The 23,181-nt window shown below is 41.4% G+C and overlaps 2 protein-coding genes across 2 annotated transcripts in view; both read right to left on the bottom strand.

Moving 5' to 3' along the window:
• The window catches only part of LSMEM1 (leucine rich single-pass membrane protein 1), a 101,664-nt gene that overhangs the window by 75,646 nt on the left and 2,837 nt on the right, over positions 1 to 23,181 (bottom strand). The gene's annotated exons all lie outside the window — the stretch shown is intronic.
• On the bottom strand, positions 1,649 to 19,892 carry LOC310687889 (zinc finger protein 277-like). The gene is made up of 10 exons (XM_083463763.1): positions 19,600 to 19,892; positions 18,219 to 18,301; positions 15,614 to 15,705; positions 13,623 to 13,733; positions 11,222 to 11,354; positions 6,614 to 6,681; positions 5,389 to 5,485; positions 4,040 to 4,082; positions 3,209 to 3,383; positions 1,649 to 1,966 (listed from the first exon to the last, which is right to left on the bottom strand). The coding sequence occupies exons 3-10, from the start codon at positions 15,643 to 15,645 to the stop codon at positions 1,774 to 1,776; spliced, it is 852 nt and encodes a 283-aa protein (XP_083319889.1). The 5' UTR covers positions 15,646 to 15,705; positions 18,219 to 18,301; positions 19,600 to 19,892; the 3' UTR covers positions 1,649 to 1,773.

Genomic DNA, 23,181 nt, shown 5'->3' with positions numbered 1-23,181 from the left:
TAATCACACTCCAGTCATGAAATCACTGGCTGAATTTACACAAAACATTCTCTCTTTGCCAAATCTGGCTAGGTGGCTATTGACCTTCCTAGCAGGAATGGAAAAAAGGTATTTAAAAATAAACAAAGCAGGGAATTTGGAGCCCTGCGGACTAAAGCTAAGTGGCTTATACATTTTACCCAAACATGGAAATCTTGGCCAATAAGACAAAGAAGTTGTGGCAAATCTAGGCCTTTAGGGAATTGGATGAGGTCCACCTGGATGCTATCTAAAGTTGCAGGTCCACTTGGCTGGTGTCTAAAGCTGCTTGGTCAACAGTAAACAGTGTTATTTACCCTAAGCAGAACTGTAACAATTCCGAAATGCCAAACTCACTCTGCTCCCACTTCTGTAACAAATATTGTCTCCCTCTTCAGTTTGGTCCCCCTCAGTGTAGCTACATAAAAACCTAAGAAAAATCTGCGGGATCAGGCCAATAGTCAGTATCCTGTTCTCATAACAGCCAACCATATACCTATGGAAGGCACGCAGGCGGCACTAGAGTGCAAGACCACGCTCCCCTCCTGCAAATTCCAGCAACTCGTATTCAGAAGCGCGCTGCCTCCGACAGTGGAGGCAGAACATAGTCAAGAGGGTTAGTTCATGTTCTTGTTCTTGACGTTTCTTAAATTACTGTTGGTGAATTATTCTCTTTACATCTGGTCTCTGGCCACCTTTGCCTCCTTCCTTGCTTATTTTCTCCAGAACTTTTCAGTTCTAACCTCCACCCAGCCACCCTTTCCCACCTCCATCCCCCTTGACTTGGAACTCTCCCCAGAGATCTTTCAGCTTCCTTCCACTCCGGCCTCTCACTGGTCCAGATCAAGTTCTCCTCTCATTGTTACAACAAGCCTATGTATGTCCATGGCAGATTCGTGTTACTGCATCACTGGCCTTTCCTGAATGATGCTGTGTCCAAGTAAGCAGCAAGGGAGGAAGCGACAAGGAAGCAGTTCGCATACCACTGTGTAACATATGACCGGGCCCTAAGAGCATTCCAGAGTAGAAATTAGCCTCAACATGAATACTTCACTCTATTATCTCCTGTATTCGGCTTTAAACAAGAGATTTGATCTGAATGGAGGAAGCTGAAATCCTGTTCTGCTAATCAGACTCTAAACATCACGACATAGTATACATAAGGGGCTAGGCTGTCTCCTGTTTACAGCTGTAAATCAGCAGGCATAAAAGTTGCTTGATTGGAGATGTTCCGCTGAAAAAGCATCCATACCAATAAACATGACAGCATGTTTCCAACAGCTAAACTAATTCTGTATCTAGCGCTATAGCTGCAATCCTAAACGGTTTCTCAAAAGCAAGCCTAACTGAATGCAGATCGACTCAGTAAATGTGCATTGTCTTGCAATAATAAATAATAATAATAATAATAATAATAATAATAATAATAATAATAATAATAATAATTTATTTCTATCCTGCACTCCCCAGCCGAAGCCAGGCTCACAGCGGCTAAAACAGTAAAATAATACAGCATTCTAAAATCGATTCATTATAAAATCAGTTCAAATCAAATTGATGGCAACCATTGGGCTAGAGTTCTGTGAAGAATTACCAAAGGAGGGGGTCAGGCTAAAATAAGAACATAGGATTAGTTTCTAATTTATTTTTTTAGCTTCTCACTCAGAGTGGGTCTATTGCAGCCTGTCAAAGTTACCAAATCACCTTTTGCTTTGCGAGGAAAGTGCGTATTCAGAAAGATGCTTCACTTAATTATCAAGGTTCTCCATTATTTATCTCCTCACAAAGAAGTTGATTTAACACACTCGTCCGTTTCAGAGCCTCTATGTTAGAAATATCCTCGCTGATGACAGGCACATCCTCTTTCTGTTTTTCAGCTGTCAATTCATCCTCGCTGTCCGAGAGCGTACAGAGAAGGGTATCGTTTTCATAGGTAGGAAAATAATACCTGGAAAGAACAGTGAAGAACAGCGTCATACCTTGTCACTGAAAAGTCCCCTTTACAAAGATGCTTTTAACTTGCGACATTGGTCCTGCTTCCACATGGCATTACCTTACTGTTTGCATATCCCAGCTGACAAAGCCTAGTGTGGAGTATGCATATGAATATTACGACCATGTAGGCGGGTGCCAATCGCATGGGAAAGAGAGACAATTTGAGACCTCCCACATGAGTGCAATATTTAAACATGTTTCCTAATACTGCTCCCCACATTGCTGGGGAAGCAGCCCCAATATCTGGATGGGCAAGAATATATGCACAGTATGTTTTCTTCCACATAAATCAAAACATTTAGTGATTAGAAATCTTAGCAGGAGTTTATGGTCTGTTTAAGGTAATAATACTGTATATTATTTCTAAACATCCACCCTGTATTTGATTTATTCCGCTTGGAGTAATGACCTGGTTCCATCCAACTCACTGCACTGTGAGTTCTGGGTGCAGGGCAGGAGTTGGGTCTGTTACTCACAGCCAAAGTGAAAATGTAAATTTGTGGTTGAGGACAGCTCACTTTCACCAACGGGCATATTGCATTCCTTGTATTATATCACTTGGGGAATACCCAAGCAAAGCGGACATTGCAGTCTGTTCTATCGCCCTTTTACTCAAAAGGTATGTGGCTATCAGATACTACGCATAACACTTATTAAGTCTTCGGAAAAGACAAAGCAGGCCCATATGGTACAGCAAGGGCAGAGAATGTGGAATCCATGTCTCATTTACAAGACACTAAGATGGTTCTCATGAAACAGTATGTCAAACTATGACTTACTGAGACTTTGCAGGCTCCAGGAGAGGAGCTCCCAGATACTTTGCTCCTCTCCCCAGTACTTTTTACTGATGTGTTGAGCTTAGCCAAGGTTTGGCTTAATGTGTTTATGGTTAAGCTGTCTCTGCACTAATTACAACCTGTAACCAAGGTTTGCTCTTGGCTACAGATCATGGTTAGTGAGAACTTAACCACAAGTCTGGGTTCAAAGGACACACTATTAAGCCAAAGCTTATTTTTCTTAGGGCAGTAAAAAAGATATGGGGTGCAGCAAAGTGGCTGTGAGTTCCTTTCTGGTGGGTGGGGGGCTGCACATTCACATGGACTCTGTAAGCTAAAGTTTGGCTTACTGTGCCGTGCAAACCAGGTCACTATCATGCACTGAGCACAACGCTGGAGAAAAACGAAAACACTCTTACTGTGGCTGATCCCACATGGATCTGGCTGGCAGAAGTGTTATATGTCTGGCCTCTTCCATATGATTTACCAACTCCCTTTTCGATTGGAATTTCTCCTGGCAACTGTAGCATCGACACTGATGGACCTCTCTTCTGATGAAGTTCAACAATTTCACTTGCTGATAGAAATTCAAACCTAGCAGAGAAAAGTATTATTTTTTTTAAGGTGCAGGAGGAAAGGGGGACTGGAAGACACAAGCAGTGAAGGTAACCATTTTGACCCATTAAAAAAATAAATAAATCCAAATTAGGATAATACTTTTATTAAGCCAATCAATATACCACAAAATAGCTAACAAGCTTTTGAGTTCTTAAGAAGTCTTCATTGGGCTAGGTGGTAAACAGAATATTGAGGGAGTTAGTGGGAGCAAGGAGAAAGCATTTTTTTTGGCTTATGTTCGACCCATGGAGTGTGTGTCTAGTTATAGTCTTAAGATGGAACAGGGGAAGGAGGTATCTAAATCTTTTCTGCGGTTTCCCCCAATTCTCCAGAGCTGATTTGGGGAGGAAGCACATGTGAGGGGAAGCACAGGCTGCTTTGTTGCACAGGAGTAAATCCTTGCACTAACAGAACAAGAACAATACATACTGTCCTCAATCTGCTTACTACAGTGATTTCTTGAGAACCACCATATGTATCTCATGCTACCCTTTTACATTCAGAAAAGGTCAGAACTGTCAAAACTGAAACATTTGGGAGTGACATAGGTTGACTTCTGGTCCTGAACTTCTAAGAAGACACATTTCCAGCAGCGGTAGAGGTCTCTGATACAGTATATGCTTTTTACTCACCATGCTCAGTCTTAATGTTTAGCAGGTCGAATCCATGAGCCTCCTGGAATTTGGGAAGAGGAAAAAGGGCTTCTAATTGTGAATAATTAAGAATTTTTCAAATTGGAAACACCTGAAGTTTATAAAGAACAGGCACACCTTAGCAAGTTTGCTTTGATTACAGGCTACGGACTACTGCTGTAAGATTGCTGAAAATTCTTCATGCTACTATTGTTAGGACGTTACAAGCAGCATCACAGGAAATCAAACTACTGTTCCACCTAGCAGAGGGCTATTTTACTCTGCATGGTATTTGCCAAGCTTGCTCCTTGGAATTTGTTAACTGTGAACACCAGGGATTGAAAGTCAGGCTTTCAGTACTCAGCATGCATATTCTATTAAGATAGACCTATTAAGAGAGACCTAAGTAGGATATAAGTCTCTCAAGTGGATTATTGAAATGCTAACCTTTACAAGTGGGGTCCTGCAACAAAATGCTGCAGTGTGCCATGCTTCTGTTCAGGGTACAAGTGACTCTAAGCTACACCCACCCACCCACCCACCCCGCCAGCCAGTATTCTCTGCCCATTGAGCTTCTTCAGTCCCCACTGGGTTGTTTCTCATTTTCTTCTCCATTTTGTGTTTTATCAGAGAAGCCTGGACAAATTGTACCCAGTCCCAGATGCATTAAAATCTTTTATTTATTTACTACACCTGCCAATAATAACATAGCATGAGTACAAGAAGACTCCAATCAGTATGATGCTGATGATGATTCTAATCTTTCCTTATTATAAATGCAAAGTTTTAAACTCTGCTAAAAGGTGGCCAAAAACATTCTCTCTGCTGAAATTAATAAAGTACAGAGCAGCCTTCTCCAATATGGTGGTTTTCAGATATTTTGGACTGCAACTCCCACCAGCCCTGGTGGGCATAGATAATGTTAAGAAGAAGAAGAAGAAGAGTTTGGATTTGATATCCCGCTTTATCACTACCCAAAGGAGTCTCAAAGCAGCTAACATTCTCCTTTCCCTTCCTCCCCCACAACAAACACTCTGTGAGGTGAGTGGGGCTGAGAGACTTCAGAGAAGTGTGACTGGCCCAAGGTCACCCAGCAGCTGCATGTGGAGGAGCGGAGACGCGAACCCGGTTCCCCAGATTGCAAGACCACCACTCTTAACCACTACACCACACTGATTAAGGAATGGAAGTTGTAGTCCAAAGTATCTGGAAGGCACCATGTTGTGGAACAATGACATAAAACAGTTGGGGGTTTTTGAACTAGAACAGGGCACCTGAACGCTATCAAATTATATCCTCCCCCTTTTCCAAAGCAAGATCTAATACAGAAAGTAGAACAAGCCTCTTACCTCCATGTGAGAATAGAGCTTTTCTGTCGTGTCAGCTTGCTTTTCACAGAAAAGGCACACTGCACAAACGGGATGTTCTTCCCAGCCGGACCAGTCTCTGCAACAACAACAACAACAAAAAAGCAGTGCAAAAAGCCAGTTGAAGTTGGTGATTTGCAAAGGTTTCTGAAAGATATGGAGATGCTACAGACATGGGGCCCAATTCTGCTTCAACTTATCCAACATGAAAGTAAACGGGAATCAACTTCACAGACTGTCAGGCAGTTATGTCAATGCAAAGTACAGTGGTACCTCGGGTTACATACGCGTCAGGTGACATACGCTTCAGGTTACAGACTCCGCTAACCCAGAAATATTACCTCGGGTTAAGAACTTTGCTTCAGGATGAAAGCAGAAATCGCGCGGTGGCGGCGTGGCAGGCCCCATTAGCCAAAGTGGTGCTTCAGATTAAGAACAGTTTCAGGTTAAGAACGGACCTCTGGAACGAATTCAGTTCTTAACCCAAGGTACCACTCTACTGCAGAAGGGTATGGGTGTGTTTACTTGTAAGGAACAAGTGCAAGGTAAAGCAATACTTCATTTCCACAGAGGCTGGTTTGCTTCCAGTGTGCAGTTGGACAATGCCATCTCTATAGTAATCAAAACCATTAGCTAGTGGCCATGCTCCGAAATAACAGCTAGAAAAGGAATTGTATTTTATTCCCAGCGGCTCAGTTTCACCTCCTCTTAACCCCCATTTCCTCTCCAACCCCTAACCCTAAATTTCTGAGAACTTTTAATGAAGGAATAAAAAACGGCTGCAAAATTTTGTAGCGCACTGGGGCCTAGCTTTTCTGTGCTATCTCCCCTAGGGACTTGCCCCTTTGCTTTGTTTTCTGACTCTCATGGGGGTTATGAGAGAATTGGGGAAATATGGTGGGCCCTGCTTCTTTAGAAGGGTAGTCCATGCAGTTTATTGCTATGCCCTAACTGCAAAGGACATACATTAAAATGCAAAATTATTATAAGTGGGGTGGGAATACATAGCATGTTGAACTGTATCTTCTATGGCTCCTCATGGTTGCTATAAAACACTAAATAACGCTGGAAATCCTATTAAATCCTATTCATCAACATTCTTGGCCATACCTACTTTGTCCCTGAATGCCACTTTTTTTACAACATAATGTTGCCAAGCCCGCAGAACAGATTTCCCACCACTCTAAACTTTAAATACAACTCTTACTCTTCCTGGTTGTCCAACAATTCTCTGTCATCTTCGGACTGAACCTCTTCCCAGGTCTTGCCAAATTCCTGGAGGGGAAAGAAAAATGCACAGAGCAAACGTGAATCCATTATACTTCAGCAACAGTCAATGCTCCAAGTCTTAGTCTTAGACAGTGGATGTAAATAATTCAAAATGAGGCCACTCAAGGTCATTTACAGCTAAAATAAAAACAGCTTAAAACACAGAAAAGAAAGCAATAATTAAAAAAACAAACATTAATAGAACTAATATGTATATATGTATGTATCTATATGTATATGAGACCTGTTAAAATATACAGATCATCACACCACTCCTATCCTTAAAAATAGTCAGTTCCCGAAACCAGTCGGAATAAGTTTTCACCTACATGTCTTACATTTTCACATTTTCAGTAAAGCATTTGCCTCCTTGTAATAGCTTGTTAGAGTTAAGATACTGTTGTTTTACTGTGGGAGAATGTACTGTATGTATGTATGTATGTATGTATGTATGTATTTCTTTATTTATTTTTATTGTTAGCCGCCACAAAAGTCTAAACTGGCTGGTTTGGTAGTACAAATTATGTTTATTTTGTTTTTAAAATTGTTATATTTTGTGTAATTTTGCACACTACCTTGAAGGGTCAACTGTCCTCCAAGGGGTAGTGTATATATCAGGTAATAAATAAATACAATAAATATTTAATTTTATATATATATATATATATATATATATATATATATATATATATATATATATATATAATGAAGATTTCTAGGGCCAAATTGACAGAATTATGTCTGTGCCACCTTTAACATTGTTTGAGCACATAGCCTGACACGAAATCTAATACTGGGCTGGATTATGTTAAAATTCTGACTCTCTGTCAAGATGTGACCCTGGGTAAGTTGGAGTGCCACAGATACGACCCACTTTTATTTTATATCTTTTTTCTGGCAATGCATGTTTTTTTCTGGGGGTGGGGAAGACAGAAGGGCCATTATGTTCGAAGGAGCTACAACGCTGAGGAGTAAGGGGAAATGTTTAAAATAATAGTAAAACACCATCTAGCTACTCTAATGCTAAGTGTATTATTAGCTAGTGCTTAGATCAGGAGTAGCCAGGTGGCATTTTACTTTAAAGGGTTTTCGCCTTATTCACACAACATTGTAGGCCCTTCAGACACAGTGTTTGTTATTACCACTTCTAGGTATGTTGGCCTGTCCTACCCTTGTTCCTTATTAAATAATAAAACAGAAAAGTCATGGAGACAAGAGATTAAAATGGAGTCTTACAAATCTACGACGACCCCATTGCAATATTTTATAGCAAATGAAAACACACACACAAACACAAAAAGACCAGTCCCATAGCTCCATCAAAGCTGCTACAACGTGTCAGGTAAACGGCGCACAGACATACAGTGGTGCCTCGCAAGACGAAATTAATTCGTTCTGCGAGTTTTTTCGTCTTCCGAGTTTTTTCGTCTTGTGAAGCATGGTTTCCCATAGGGTATTAACGGTTTTAAGAAAAAGGAAACAAACTTGCCAGACGTTTTCGTTTTTCGTCTTGCGAAGCAAGCCCATAGGGAAATTCGTCTTGCGAAGCAACTCAAAAAATGAAAAACTCTTTCGTCTTGCGCGTTTTTTGTCTTGCGAGGCATTCGTCTTGCGAGGTACCACTGTACATTTGTTAGAACAGCCTGTAACAAGATGTCAGTACAGATTAGGGAATTTGGATCCTGTAATTAATTCAGAGATGCTACTCTCGAGGGTAAACTCTCCAAGTGCGGCAGCCAGATTCATTAATGTTACCAGAATAGTGAGATAACTACCGGTACCTCACATTAACACCTCTCTCACCACACCCACCCACCACAGTACCACGCGGCCTCCCATGAAAGTAGTCATATCGAGCAGCTAGCTTTTTAATGAAAAGCTAATAAATAGGGGTGGGAAAGGGGTGGTAGAGGAAGAGTTCTCTTCCCTAACCACTTACAATATAATGGTATCAAGTGGGGACGCGGGTGGCGCTGTGGTCTAAACCACTAAGCTCTTGGGCTTGCCAATCAGAAGGTCGGAGGTTCAAATCCCTGCAATGGGATAACTTCTGTTGCTCTGTCCCAGCTCCTGCCAACCTAGCAGTTCGAAAGCACACCAGTGCAAGTAGATGAATAAGTACCACTGCAGCGGGAAGGTAAACGGCGTTTCCGTGCACTCGGGCTTCAGCCACAGTGTTCCACTGCGCCAGAAGCGGTTTAGTCATGCTGGCCACATGACCCGGAAAGCTGTCTGTGGACAAACGCCGGCCTGAAAGCAAGATAAGCGCCGCAACCCCATAGTCGCCTTTGACTGGACTTAACTGTCCAGGGGTCCTTTACCTTTTTTACCTTTTTACCTAATGGTATCAAGTGACCCCAAGTTTAGAATAAACAAAAGCTTTAGATTTTTTAGGCTACATCAGGTTTTAAGTAATTTCCAGCTATACCGAAAGCAACGGGGAATTTTACCTCTTTCAACAAGTTCATTGCAGGAGAATTACAGAAGCAAACTGCCCAATGGCTTGGGCTTGCTCTCCACTACTGGAATTAAAAGTCTTTACAGTGGTACCTCGGGTTACGTACGCTTCAGGTTACATACTCCGCTAACCCAGAAATAGTACCTTGGGTTAAGAACTTTGCTTCAGGATGAGAACAGAAATCATGCTCCGGCGGCGTGGCAGCAGGAGGAGGCCCCATTAGCTGAAGTGGTGCTTCAGGTTAAGAACAGTTTCAGGTTAAGAATGGACCTCCGGAACGAATTAAGTTCTTAACCCGAGGTACCACTGTATTAACAGGACCATTTCATTATCTGCATAGGCACACAGGCACTCATGTAGTATGGCAGAAGGGTGAGCCCAAGGGCCAGGCAATCCCCTCCTTCCCCCATGCTCATTTACCTCTTCTTATTCCATGTGGTTGGTGTGTGTTACACAAGCCTCAGACTTACTTCTGTGTCCTGGCATATTGCAAACACACCTAAACTTTGTGAATAGCCCCTCAGACAGGCTTAAAGCAAGCCAGGCCAGTTAAACTTGTAAATTTGTAAATTGCCTTGTAATCTTCCAATGAATGGCAAAATATAAATTTAATGAACAACAACAACAATAAACTGTGACACAGAAAACTACTTTAGAGTAACTAGCACACAGGATCTCCTAGCCATAAGGCACAAATAATCCCATTAAGTGAAATTCTAGTACACAGGCAATACTAGAAAAATTATTACTGCTATTACAGTAACTCTTGAGTTTTATACAATATTTACTGCCCAATAAAAACACTCTTGTAAGGCAATAGCATTACATTTCCGTCTTCTTAGAAAAATCAAACATGGTTTTGAAGAGCTGGTTCATGACCTCCAAACGCTTCAGGGTGTGCAATAATGAACGAGAGAGGCTACACATCTGTCATTTCAATTATGTCAGTCCACATTCAGTTAAAGAGAAAGGGAAAGCTTTAATAGTGGCTGGGAAACTAATTCAGCCTTAGTGAAATGCCAGTGAGATACCGGATATCAGAATGTTAGCACTGCAGTATAACACCTCCAATGCCTTGGGACCAAAGAACTTAAAAAGCATTCCTCAGTATCCACCATCCTGGGCCCTATGACCAGTAGGGGAGGCCTTGTTGGTGTTGACCTGTCTCCCCCTCATTATTAACATTTGGGGGGTGGATTTAAAAACATGCCCATTCGCCTTGGCGGAAAGAGGCATTTCCGTTTCTTGGCCACAATGAAATGCTCATTTTGTCACTTCGTCTTGCAGAACATGGCCAAAGAACAAGCAAGAGCAACAGTTACCTCATGCACTCCACATTTTACCAGATTCTCCGAAAGAATATCATGAAAGACTTGGTCAAAAACCTTACAGAAATCAAGATATACTATGTGGCAGCATTTCCCTGATCTACCAAGCTTTTAACTCTACGAGAGAGAGAGAGAGAGAGAGAGAGAGAGAGAGAGAGAGAGAGAGAGATATTTGTCTGGTATGACTTGTTTTTGAGAAACCCATGCTGGGTTTTAGTAATCATAGCACCCTTTTTCAATTGCTCACAGGCTGACTGTTTAATTATCTGTTCTAGAACCTTTCCTGGTATCGTTGTCAAGCTCCCCAGCCGGCAAAGCACTTGCATCCCATTGATTTAAAACTGGTGAGACTTAAACCTGCTTCAGTTTGATGGCATCATGCATACAATTTGCAAATCAGGCTGCAATTTCAGACATTCTTACTAGGCAGGAAGTCCCAGTGAACTAAAAAAATGAGTTTACATATAGAGGATCGCACTGTCAGTCAAATAAGAGTTGCATATACAGTGGATGCTCAGGTTGCGAACGTGATCCGTGTGGGAGGCACGTTCGCAACCTGCAGCGCTGTGTCTGCACACGTGCAGGTCGTGATTCGGTGCTTCTGCGCAGGCGCAAAGTGCGATTTAGTGCTTTGCACATGAGCCGAAACCCAGAAGTAACCCATTCTGGTACTTCCGGGTTCGGTGCGGTGTGGTGCGCAACCCAAAAATGTGCAACCTGAAGTGTCTGTAACCCGAGGTATGACTGTACATCAACTTACCAGATAATTAATGATATAAAATTTGTCGTATTCTCTGTTTTTGGCATTGATTCTGCGATGCTGCTTCTTTCTCATGTGGTCCTTGAGCGTGTTCTTATCTCGAAAGGTTTTTTCACAGTACAAACACTGCAAGCTAAGATTAAAAGTAAATAAATAAAATTACAAACTGGTGCTAGGGACATTACTGTAAGGAACCAGCCACTTACTTCAAGTGACTATGATGACAGCAGCTTACTCTGAGACAGCACGGTTAGATAAATTTATAGAGAGCAAGATACACCCCCCCCTGCCGATTCAGGCAGTTCCGAGGTTTTCAGGAGCATATGCTGAATTAGAAGGCTTAAGGCATGTGTTAGCGCTCTTTTTCAGCAGCTGTTTCGATGCAAACTGCTTCATAATCTTGGAGCACCCTGCAAGAGCTGGCATAGCTCAGTTGGCAGAGCACGAGACTCAATCTCAGGGTCGAGGGTTCGAGCCCCACCTTGGACAAAAAATAGCTTCTTTGCAGAGGGTTGGATTAGAAGACTCTTCTAACAACAATTCTGTGATTCTATGATTACTTGAAGGCTCAATGGGAGTGCACTTTCAAAAGACAAACATCAGTTGGTTGGTTGGTTGGTTGGTTGGTTGGTTGGTTGATTGACAGGTAGGTGACCCCACCCATTTAAAAAATTTGTCCCTGGAAGGGGAGAGCAGATATAGAATTGGCTTACCAAAGAAAAAACACATTAATCCCTTGTGTTAAAGGAACCACCACTGCCAACTGATGTAGTGTAAATATGTAAAATTAAATCATTTTTTGGGAATTATTGGTGGTTTGGCTTTGTAGAATTTATATGACTGCTGATTTATTGCTACTACTGAGCTTATTTTTTTTACATGTTTACAATCACTTTTATAAATTTTCTGTATTATATCCTTGTACAGTATTTGACACTGGAATAAACAAGTTATGCAGCCATGGAAGCAAAGAATATAAAAACACACACAACTAAATTTATGCAATAACAAAAATACAAAATACAAAAAAAATCAAAGCATAAACCACTGCAAGCACAACAGACTGAGATTTAGCTGTTGGCATCATTGGTACTGGATTAAAATGCCCTTCAACACAGAAAAAATGGATTGACTTAATACGGCAAGAATATTATTTTAAAGATTGCTTATTGCAAGATTGTTACAGTGTGGAAGAACCCTAGTAAGTCATGCTTCAGATAGCTTTGGGCAGAGTGACTCTGCTTGGCATTAATATAATGCTGATTTATCAGATTCCCATATATCTCATTCTGCTGCCTGAGCAAAAATCACAAGGACCCTTTGCGCGGATGCGTGATTCACAGATCAATGTAACTGAACTGATTTGAAAAACATTTTAACATGTTAGCATATTGCATTGGTAAGTAAAAATACTGCCCTCTCTCCAACCATCACACACACACACACACACACAAACACACACACACACACACACACATATTTCCTGCCTTCAGGAATTGGTCAGGGATTGCATTTAGAGACCATCTCCAACTTTTATTGCTAATTCATCCATAGAACTATGAAACAATATTACTTATTCAATTCCCAGGCTCCCTTTTATAAGCTCTTAAAAATCCATTTTCTACCAACCGAGTTGCTTCGGAATACTCAAGGACCTATGCATCAAGCTCTTTTTTTCATAAACACAATTCGGAGATAATCAAGCTACTCCTTACTATTGATTTAATTCCAAACTTTTTAAAAAAATAAATAAATGCAAGAAGCATCCTCCCCACCTCCTTTCCAGTAGTGATTGTGGATGTACAATGGGTTGTTTTTATTTACTGGATTTTCTGTGGTAAGGGGAAATTCAGGTTAATGTCAAGGAAAGTATGGTTTGGGATAAGCATTTTGATGAAGACCAAACCATGTTTGTAAAAAAGTGCAGTGGTTCCACAATGAACACACATCTGGAAGCATCCCAAATTTTTGTACAGTGGTACCTCAGGTTACATACGCTTCATGTTACAGACTCTGCCAACCCAGAAATAGTACCTTGGGTTAAGAACTTTGCTTCAGGATGAGAACAGAAATCGTGCTCTGGTGGCGCGGCGGAAGCAGGAGGCCCCATTAGCTAAAGTGGTGCTTCAGGTTAAGAACAGTTTCAGGTTAAGAACGGACCTCCGGAACGAATTAAGTACTTAACCCGAGGTACCACTGTATACATGACACTACTGCTCTTTCCAATCCTGATATACAAAAGCTATGTATATCAGGGACCTGGGTTCAAAGAGGAATGGTTTAGGTGAAGATAATGATGTGAAGAACCCCCAAAACAATATACAGAGTCTCTCGTGTACACTAACTTATTTGTTACAATGATCATATCCAGTCTTTCCGTAAACTCGGCTACTTAGCGCACCTGTCTAGTTTCTTCTGTAGAAGTTCCAAAAACTCCTCACAGTGTACAATGTTATCTGGCAGCCCAACATTGAATGCATGATCGTTTGCCATGTGATTGAGAAGGTCTGATCTACAAAGGAAGAATTCAAGCAGAGCGTTAGTTCCTTTAACATACTTTCACGGCAGCTTCAAAACATGGCTCTTTGGGTTGGTGGGTTGTGGGGGGAAGAAAGAGGCTGGTGCTATGGTTTAAGGAGCATCACTAAAAATACATGTCCTTTCTCCCCTTTGTAAGTGTGCCTCTTTTCCCTGCAGAGGCCAACACGGAGAGAGGAAGAAAGCCCAAAGAGTCTTTCTGAAGCGGCTCTCTGTACTCGGAACACTTAAAATAGTATAAAACCGCAACTAAGTAACTGCACTGTTTCTTTTTTTTGCGGCTAGACAAATTATTTCCACTTAACTGAAGAAAATGTGGATTTCACCCCTATAAAACCAACACTGAATAAGTTACAGCACTGTGCGCAGCTTTCCCAGCAGCGAAAGCAGTTGTGTGTAACTAAATGGGAAAATTTACATCTCAGATTTATCGCCACCTCACTGCAGCATTTCACAACCTGACCTGCCAGCTTGAAACCAAAAAGAATTGCTAATTTTAACCAATACTCTAATTACTCACCGGGGGAACCATTTGAGTAGATTTCAGTAGAAATGGGAGAATATATTAACGCTTTGCAGAGGTTGCCAAACTTTTTGTGCCCAGGGGCACCTATGCAAACTGGATAAACTGAACATGGCTCCCCTCCCAACCTAGTCTATTGGCTACAACAAAACGATCCTTTCAGGCCTAATACCAGGGTTGGGGAAGGGATCCTGCAGACACCCAAGAAGGCTTCTATGGGCATGTGCCAGTCAGTCCATCTTGGTGCCTTCTGAGTGGTAGCAACACAAGACAAACCCACACACCTTTTTTTAAAAAAAGGAAAGGACCTTGGCATGCAAAACAAGTACATAAATCAAATTCATTGTTTAGAACCAGGTACGTGATGAGAAAGAGCCAATGCAAAGCTAGAAGAGGAGAATATTCCCACCACTAAAATGTGTGATGGGCTTGGTTTGCACACGGTTAACTATGTTTTAAAGATGAATGTGCAGCATGCTGATGCCCAGGGCTAAAACCATGGGCAAAAAATCTTGGTTATGGATTGTGGTTTATTTTGAGAGACAAGCCACAAACCCAGGTTCAGACATGATACCAAGTCAAACCATGGCAATGTGTCCAAGATTTTAGCCCAGTATACTGCACAACACCTTGACAGTATAGTTAAGCCTAACTGTGGTTTAAAGTGATGTGCAAAGCAGGCCGCTGAGATCCACTAATTCACAGATCCACTAATTCATACACAACAGTTCTGGTCCAACAACCATGGTATGTCAGACCGAAGGTGAGCCGTGTGCCCATGTCAACTAATGGCATAGTCAACTAATGACTTTGATTCAGGACGGGCAAAACAAAAGAATACGCTTCTTCTTTTATGGATTTCATTGCACATGATGCGATGGCCAATGGCTTGCAAGACTTCGGAAGGAGATGAAGTCATGGACAACAGATCTATCAATAGCCATTAGTCATGATGGCTAAATCCTTGTTCCAAAGCATTGTGCCTCCCCCAAGTTGCTCATGGACTCCAAAACCCATCAGCCCCAGTCAGCATGGCCAATCATCAGGGATGAGAGTGGCTGTGACCTTCCAGATGTAGCTGGACTACAAAATCTCCACCACTGCCTTAGTTAGTTGATGGGCAGGTGTGAAATGGGATGTTGGACTGTATGGACCCTTTGGTCTTTCCACCAGCACTTTTCTTACACTGGGCTAACATTTTGCCAGTTATAAAATGCTGCTACAGCCACATCAGTACCAAAGCCTTATAGTGACATTTCCATTTCCCCCATCTGCATAGGATTGGGATGTTCACGAGGATGAAAACGCGTAGTCAAACATTCATCGCTAACCTGTTACCAGTAAACTCTTTATCACAGAACATGCATGCACCGCGAAAGTCTGTGTCATTTCTCTCTCGCTGCTGTTGCTCCAGATTCTCTCTCTGTTGAACAGGAAGAAATACAACACATGCAATCACATTCGTTTTTGAAAATAGCTTCATTGTAAATTATTCCTAGCAGTTTTCCATTGTCTCTCATTATCAGCTAATGAGCAACACAGGCACTTGATTCATTTGAAAACATGGTTTTCTTGCCGGCGATTAGGTTCAAATGTTCACACAGCATGAAGGAAGAGTAACAGGCAAAACAGGAAGACCTGAAGGCTGGTCTAATCCAGTGCAGTTCAAATGAAAACTGGAGAAAATGTATTTGCACCTCCCAAAATGAGAATTTGGATGACACAAGGATTGATGGACTCAGTCTGTATAACGAAAAGATTTTAGCCTCGATAAATCAATATGATCATCAATGGCTCCTTGATGTATAGGTGCACCCGTGTGAATAAAAGGAGCAAAAAAATTTTTTTTACCTTAAATAATATAGGTTTAAGCCTTAAACCAAAGCAAAACATTTTATCATATATTCCTAACAGGTCTCTCAGAACACTTAAAAAAACCATTTTTGTATCTATTTCTAGGAATTTTCTCCTCCAATTTAAATAAAAGCTGCATTTTACTGCTGAGTGTTCATAGTATGAAGCTGCATATTGCTTCAGACAAGAGAACTGAGTTAAGAGAGTCTAGGTGTATCTTTTCCACGAGAGAGATTGAAGCAAGAAATCATTTATATTTTACACAAGTAACGGAAGACCTAGAGTGAGGGAACTGGAACTTGAAGATACTTAGGTTTCTCCTCACCGCACAGGAGATATAAAGAGCTCAAGATTTAAAATGTTGTAGAACTAAAAACCCTCAACACATTCTATATCACCGGGAAAAAACAGTTGTTTGGTGCCCCAGGGCTATGAAACTAAACAAGTCATCTTTTTTTTAAAAAAGATCCCTATTTCTTCACCCTCACACCCCGTAAGCACCTCAGCAGAGGAACAGGCAGCTTAACAATAATAGACCAATGACTAAAGAAATCATAAGCCGTAATCAGCAACACCTAAAGGCCACTGCATTGGCTACCCCTCTATGGTAAGCTTGAGTTGTTCTGGCAATTGGTTTATTTTTGAGGAAATCAGACAACCTGCTAGAACTACTTTGCAGGTTGAGCTTACCTATGCATGCCTGCTTCTCGGCAGCTGCAAAAAGTGGTGGACTCGGTATGTGTGAAAGAACACACACCTCCCAGGCAGCTTTCACATCTCCAAAACAACTTAACGAGAAGAAAGTTTCACCGCGGAGGTGCCATTTTAGGGCTTGCTTTATGCAAGATCCACAGCAAGGTTTGAAAGGCCTGCTTTTGAACTGTCACTGACAGTGCCTCCCCTTCAGCTGTTGAGTCATTAAGCGATAAGATGGCAAGAGCCCTAGAAACTCAGAGATATATGCATGTGTGAATCAGTTCAAAGAGAGCAACAGGAACAGAAGGACCTTTATCTAGCTGCTGCCCCCCTTTCAAGAGGTTCCTATTTATTTTGCTGCTTCTGATGTTGGATAGCTCTGCAAATAAGAAGCCATGGCTGATAAACACATTCAGCTGCCTCTGGGAATGCTCAGCTGGTGGATTTCTACAATTCTTTTGTTGAAGGAAGACCAGAGATTTATTGATAACAGGGTCACTAAGTAGGATTGGGCAGTGCTGCGGAGAGATCAGAATCCCAGGTAAAGAATCTTTACTATTGCAGACAAACATATGAAGAAGAAGAGGAGTTTGGATTTGATATCCCGCTTTATCACTACCCTAAGGAGTCTCAAAGCAGCTCACATTCTCCTTTCCCTTCCTCCCCCACAACAAACACTCTGTGAGGTGAGTGAGGCTGAGAGTCTTCAGAGAAGTGTGACTGGCCCAAGGTCACCCAGCAGCTGCATGTGGAGGAGCGGGGAAGCAAACCCGGTTCGCCAGATTACGAGACTACTGCTCTTAACCACTACACTACACATGACATATACTTTGCATTCAAAACTGCATCATTGGATTCTTCTGAGTAATTTTCAGCACACCTTTAAACATACCCTCCAACATTTCTCCGATAAAAATAGGGACGTCCCATTCCATTATTAATTATTATTATTATACCCTGTCCATCTGACTGGGTTGCCCCACACACTCTGGGCAGCTTTCAACATATATAAAAACACAATAAAACATTAAACATTTAAAAAACTTCCCTATACAGGGCTGTCTACAGATGGCTCCGGGGTCGAAAACTCCATACCCTCCAACATTTATCCAATGAAAATAGGGACATCCTAAAAAAAGTGGGACATTCCGGGATCGAATCAGAAATTGGGATAGCTTCTCTAAATCAGGGACTGTCCCTGGAAAATAGGGACACTTGGAGGATCCGCTTTAAAGAAGTAAGTCCTACTGAGCTTTCTGGAACTGTTACCTGTTGAGGATCAACTTCATTATTACTGAAAGAGGAAACCTGGAAATTAAATTAAATCCTCATTTTTTGTGCAGTTCATTTCCTGCTTCGGGATGGTCACATGCAAGACCACCTTACCAGCCTTTGTTGCTGAAGTTTCTCCCTCAGTGTTCTGTCTTCAGGCAAAGCATCACATAAAAGGAAGTAATTGTCTTGTTGCTCTGTTAAAAGATTACAGATCAAATGTCAGGAGAACACTTAGGTCGATACATTAAGCTTTTTTATGTAATACAGGTTTGAGTTATATTAAGCCACAGAGAGAGGGAGAAAGATGCAAGTGGTAATTCTATCCATTTAAGACAAATGTTCTTTCTAAGGGGTCTGTTCAGAAATTTCCTAGTCATGTTGGCAGTTGTGCTTCAGCCAGAAGCAAATCCATGAATATAGAGAAGCCCACCAGGGTATGCCGGTAGATTTTACTGGAACAAGGTAAATCAGCCCCAGGTCTCGTGTCTGGCTGCGCTCAAATGTCACAATAAACCATGGTGTAATAAACACCCCTCCCAATTACTACTCCATGAAGAAATCTGAAGGTTTCCATTTCATTTTTATTAGCCACAGTTTATAACTACTTTCAATCCTTACCTGTGATAAATATTAGCTATAGTTTGTTGAAACAAGCCAGCTTCAGAACCCATGGTTTACTGTAACATCCAAATGCAGTCTCTGCATATTTCATACATTAAGGGATTAACTGTACACCAATGCTTCACACTGCCTGGTATGGAAAGAATTCTCCAAAAGAAAAAGAAAAAAAACCTGCATTCTGACTTTGTACTCAGAACAGGCTGAACTGGTCTTCTCACCCCAATCTTCCGGGGAGACAGGTAAAGGAACCAGCATCAGTTTAAAATGCCTGAAGCCCTTGTTATGCCTCTTTTTCTTTAGACTCTCCATTTCCTAAAGCTGAACTGCATTCTACAACTGCCAAGATTTTTCTCTCCTTTTTTTTAAATGAATACCTGATGCTAGGCCAGAAGCAAGGTGCCAAACTGATTGTGTCTCATAGCAGTTATTTAGAGGTTTATAATTTTATTTGACAGTCACAGCTACGATAGCCACCCTTATAAACCTCTAATCAGTGAAATGGAGCACTTCAGAAATATTATAACTAGTATGGGAATATCTATAATATTAAGGCAGAGGGCTCCTTCCCTAACATTTGATCATAATCATCCTTCGTTTGGCCCCAAGTATAGATGATGATGCATGCAAGATGTACAAAAATCAACACAGGCATTGCCCACAAGCTTATAGTCCAAGATATAATGCTAGACACTCACTCTTTGTATTTTAAAGTGAATCAAATAATCTGTTGAACTCAAGCCCACAAACAAGAGTGCTTCAGCATCTGATACAGTTCAGCAAAAAGTGTCCCAACAAAATTGGTGGTCCAATGGCAGATTGTGGGGAATTTTGCAAACCAGGCCTGTGCAGACTACATTAACAACACACTCACCTAAAGCTGCTTCAGAATTTGTTCTTATCACACAACAGAAGTCTGTAATGGGCTGCTCTGAGAATCTTTTCTTCCAGTACAATGCATATCTTTAAAAAAAAGGGGGGAGCAAAAATGCAGGCAGCTATGTTACAAAACATTTCCCAAACTGTTGTTCGTTTCATTACACTCTTAATATGCAATTCTTGTTGCAGCATTTGGATACCGAGCCACTCATTGCTACCAGTCTTTTGTAGAGGTCATTTTTCAAATAAGGCGACATTTCTATTTAGCCAGAACAATCTTCCCAGTACAGATAAGTTGGAAATTGGAAATCCATTACCAGGTAATTTCAAATGTTCAGCTTGTATGACGAAACCAGACACAATGACTAGTGTTTGATTTTTAAAAAACGAAAAACATGGCAAGCTTACCGTGCTGAATAAGCTAACTTTTTATACGGATTTTATTTGCCCTAGATTCTTTTCGTCTTATTACTTGGCTTTAAAACTTGATACTTACCAAAACATAAATGGGTGCATTGTGCGTGCTTGGTCACAAGTCTCTAGAAAAATGTATACTGCATGAATACTGAGACCTGCTTAGTAGTTTAATTATCCAACTTGACAGTAAAATACATTATTCCATCCAAGCAAATATCAAGAAGCTCAGTTAGAGCCAGCTCTGTGCCCTAGTACCATATGGCATTCCCATGAAAGAAGGAAACTTCTGGATTTGAAAACGCTAGAGCCATAATTTGGCAAGAAAAACAAACTGTCCTCGTGGGATGGGATGAAATGCAACATAGACATAGAAAGCTGACAGAGAACTTGAACACAGCAGTGCCAATAGTCCTACATATTGACTATGTATACCGGTACTTTTTAAGAAGCAAATTGCTGCTTCTTAGTATCACATTTCCTGGTTTCTGGCATTGGCTTTCAAGTCTCTGTTACACCCTAACAAAAGTTATTGCTTTCAGCTGTTTTCCTTGCTCATCAATCAAGCAGCTTAATGAACCAAAAGTGTGTGCCTTCAGTTCAATCGTGGGCACAGATGTTGAGGGAAGGGTCTAGAGGAGTGGAAAGTAGGGACTGGATCTCAAACAGTTGCTGGCTTCAATTATTTCCAGGTGCAATACAGACACTAATGTTTGCAGGCATAAAAATGTCCATGGAAATAGTTCACTTTACATGATGTAAAGTTGTGAGCATTGATCTGCACATCCGAGGTTCTCTCAGGAGCCAGAAATTGAACAAGAGCTGTCTGGTTCTGCTGGGTATTCACTAAAGACAAAAGTGGCATGGAGATTTCCCTCTGAGCTGATGCTGTGTTGCTGAGAATCCATCTGAGAAGCTTCACAAATCCCTTTGCCTCTGATAACTGGTGATGCAGTGAGGCTGTGCTGGTCCTCAAATACCACTGAGGCATTTGGGATTGCAGCTGTGTACTCGCAGAGGTGGTGGGGGAAAGCAAATGATATCTTCTTTGCTCACTTGCTAGCCAGATCCCAGCTTGTTCAGCAAACCATGGCTATAACAAACCATGGCTTAGTGTTGCATCCAAACTACCAATTTCATCTGTGGAGAACCTTTTGCAGCTCTGGACTGGATCCTGGATTCTCCACCCATGGGGGACCATTTTGACAGGTGGGACACATTTTTTTCTCTGTGGTTTGTAGTGTGGTTTGAATTCATGTCACACTGCAAATGAAGGTCCTAGAACTGCTTGAAGTCAATGCGGACCAGTGCCAACTTTAAACCCTATTTTCATCCAATGGAAAGTTTGTAGTGCAGCCAAACCCAGCAGGCTTGAAGTCGCCACTGACAAGCAGTGACAGCAAGCCTCACTTGAGAGTCTTCAAGGCCATTCCTGCTTTGCTCACTGGCTGCTGCACCTCTACCCAATGTTGTAAGTGGTTTTGGGGGAATTTGGGACCTGTGCCAGACCTAGTTAGGATCCCAGAGCCCAGAGGCTTCCTAACCTGACCCATGTACTTGTTCATGACGCCCAGGTATACCTCTCCACTTCAGAGTTCTCTCCTTCCATCCAATCCCGCATGTCTTTACCTGCTTGCCTGATACTGTTGTCATCACCATCTCAGACTCAACATGTCCAAGATGAAGCTGCTTCTCTCCCCACCCCAGCCTTCCCTTTTGATCCTCCCCAACAGCATCACCACTCAGACTGACTCCACATTATCATCAATTCTTCTCTCATTTGTTTGCCACATTCAATCAGCTGCCTTATATATGAAGTACTGAAATGTAATGAACCAGGCCATGGCAACTCACCTGGATGTTGATATGTGGACAGCATTTATTTATAGATCACCTTTCCTGAGTGACCATTCTTTAGTCTCTTGGAAAAATGAAACAATTGAGTCTGACATGGGGACAGATGATCACTGGGTTCCACTCACAAGTAACCTATGCAACTGTGAGCTTATGCATTTCAGTCTTCTTTGAACCATTTACAGTGGAAAAATTGATCCCATTCATTTTTGGTGCACATCAGTCGTCTCAAATCTGGCGTATTGACACATGCATGGTAAAAACTGAGTGCAGAAAAGGTCCTGATCTTTGCCATCTGAAGCCAGACACACATAGCAGCTTTGCAGATACCAAAGTGGAAAGCAGAGAGCAACAAAAAGAACACATGTACAGACTGGAATGCACGCTATGTGAAATTGCTAAGCAACAGCATTTAGTGTTTTGAATAAGGCTTGTCAATTAGAGAAAACATGTGCACCTTGAAAAGCACATATTGATGAGGGGCAGGTAGATTGGTTTATTTAACATAGGCTGTAGATCAGGAATGGGCAACCTGTGGCCCCAGTCAGCACAGCTGTTGGTATAGGAACTTCTAGAACTTTAGTAGTTAGAATATGCAATTAGCACTGAGGCCAATGTATTCCTAGAAGGGCGTGGTCATCACATGTCAACTGCAACATGTAATACTTTTTAAGGGAAGGAAGTTCAACTGAGTTATCAGGATCTAGAGTTTACCATGGAAAGACAATGAAAAGGACATTTCAGGAGCGGATTTACCATGCCTTTCTCTCTACCTGTCCATTTTATTGCATGGGTTTCCTCTTCCATAAAGAAAGTGATCTACACTTGTATGAATCAGTTCATAGAGACGGATAGACAAGTTTTGACAGGCTTACAAAAAATAGCAACCAATCTGGAGAACTTAATATAAAGGCCTGAGCTCCAAAACAAAAAAAGGAAGCAGTTTGGTCAATGCAAAGATCTGCCTCCCTTAAGGTTCTCAACTCTCGTTCCAGCTCCCAAAAGGCTGATGCATCTGTTTTTGTGATATGATCAGGCTACTTTTGCAGAATGATTTACTCCCCATTTTTGAAGTTTGGGATTCCTTTGCGCACACACATTCACGTTCCAGCCTTGTTTCTACAGTCCCTGGGTCCAGCTCTTTCATCCAAGGCTCAGTTTCTTACATTAATGTCTAGCAAAATTGCCTTTTATTTATATACAAAAATGTATCTATCCTGCTGCATCATAAAACATTGATTAAATGATTATTTAATTTTTATACTGCTTAATATATTAAACATGTATCTAAATGGTGTACAAAAAACAG

This window comes from Podarcis liolepis (genome assembly GCF_965112155.1).
Source record: "Podarcis liolepis genome assembly, chromosome: 10".
Taxonomy (NCBI): Eukaryota; Metazoa; Chordata; class Lepidosauria; order Squamata; family Lacertidae; genus Podarcis; species Podarcis liolepis.
This window is presented reverse-complemented; position numbering and strand designations above follow the sequence as displayed.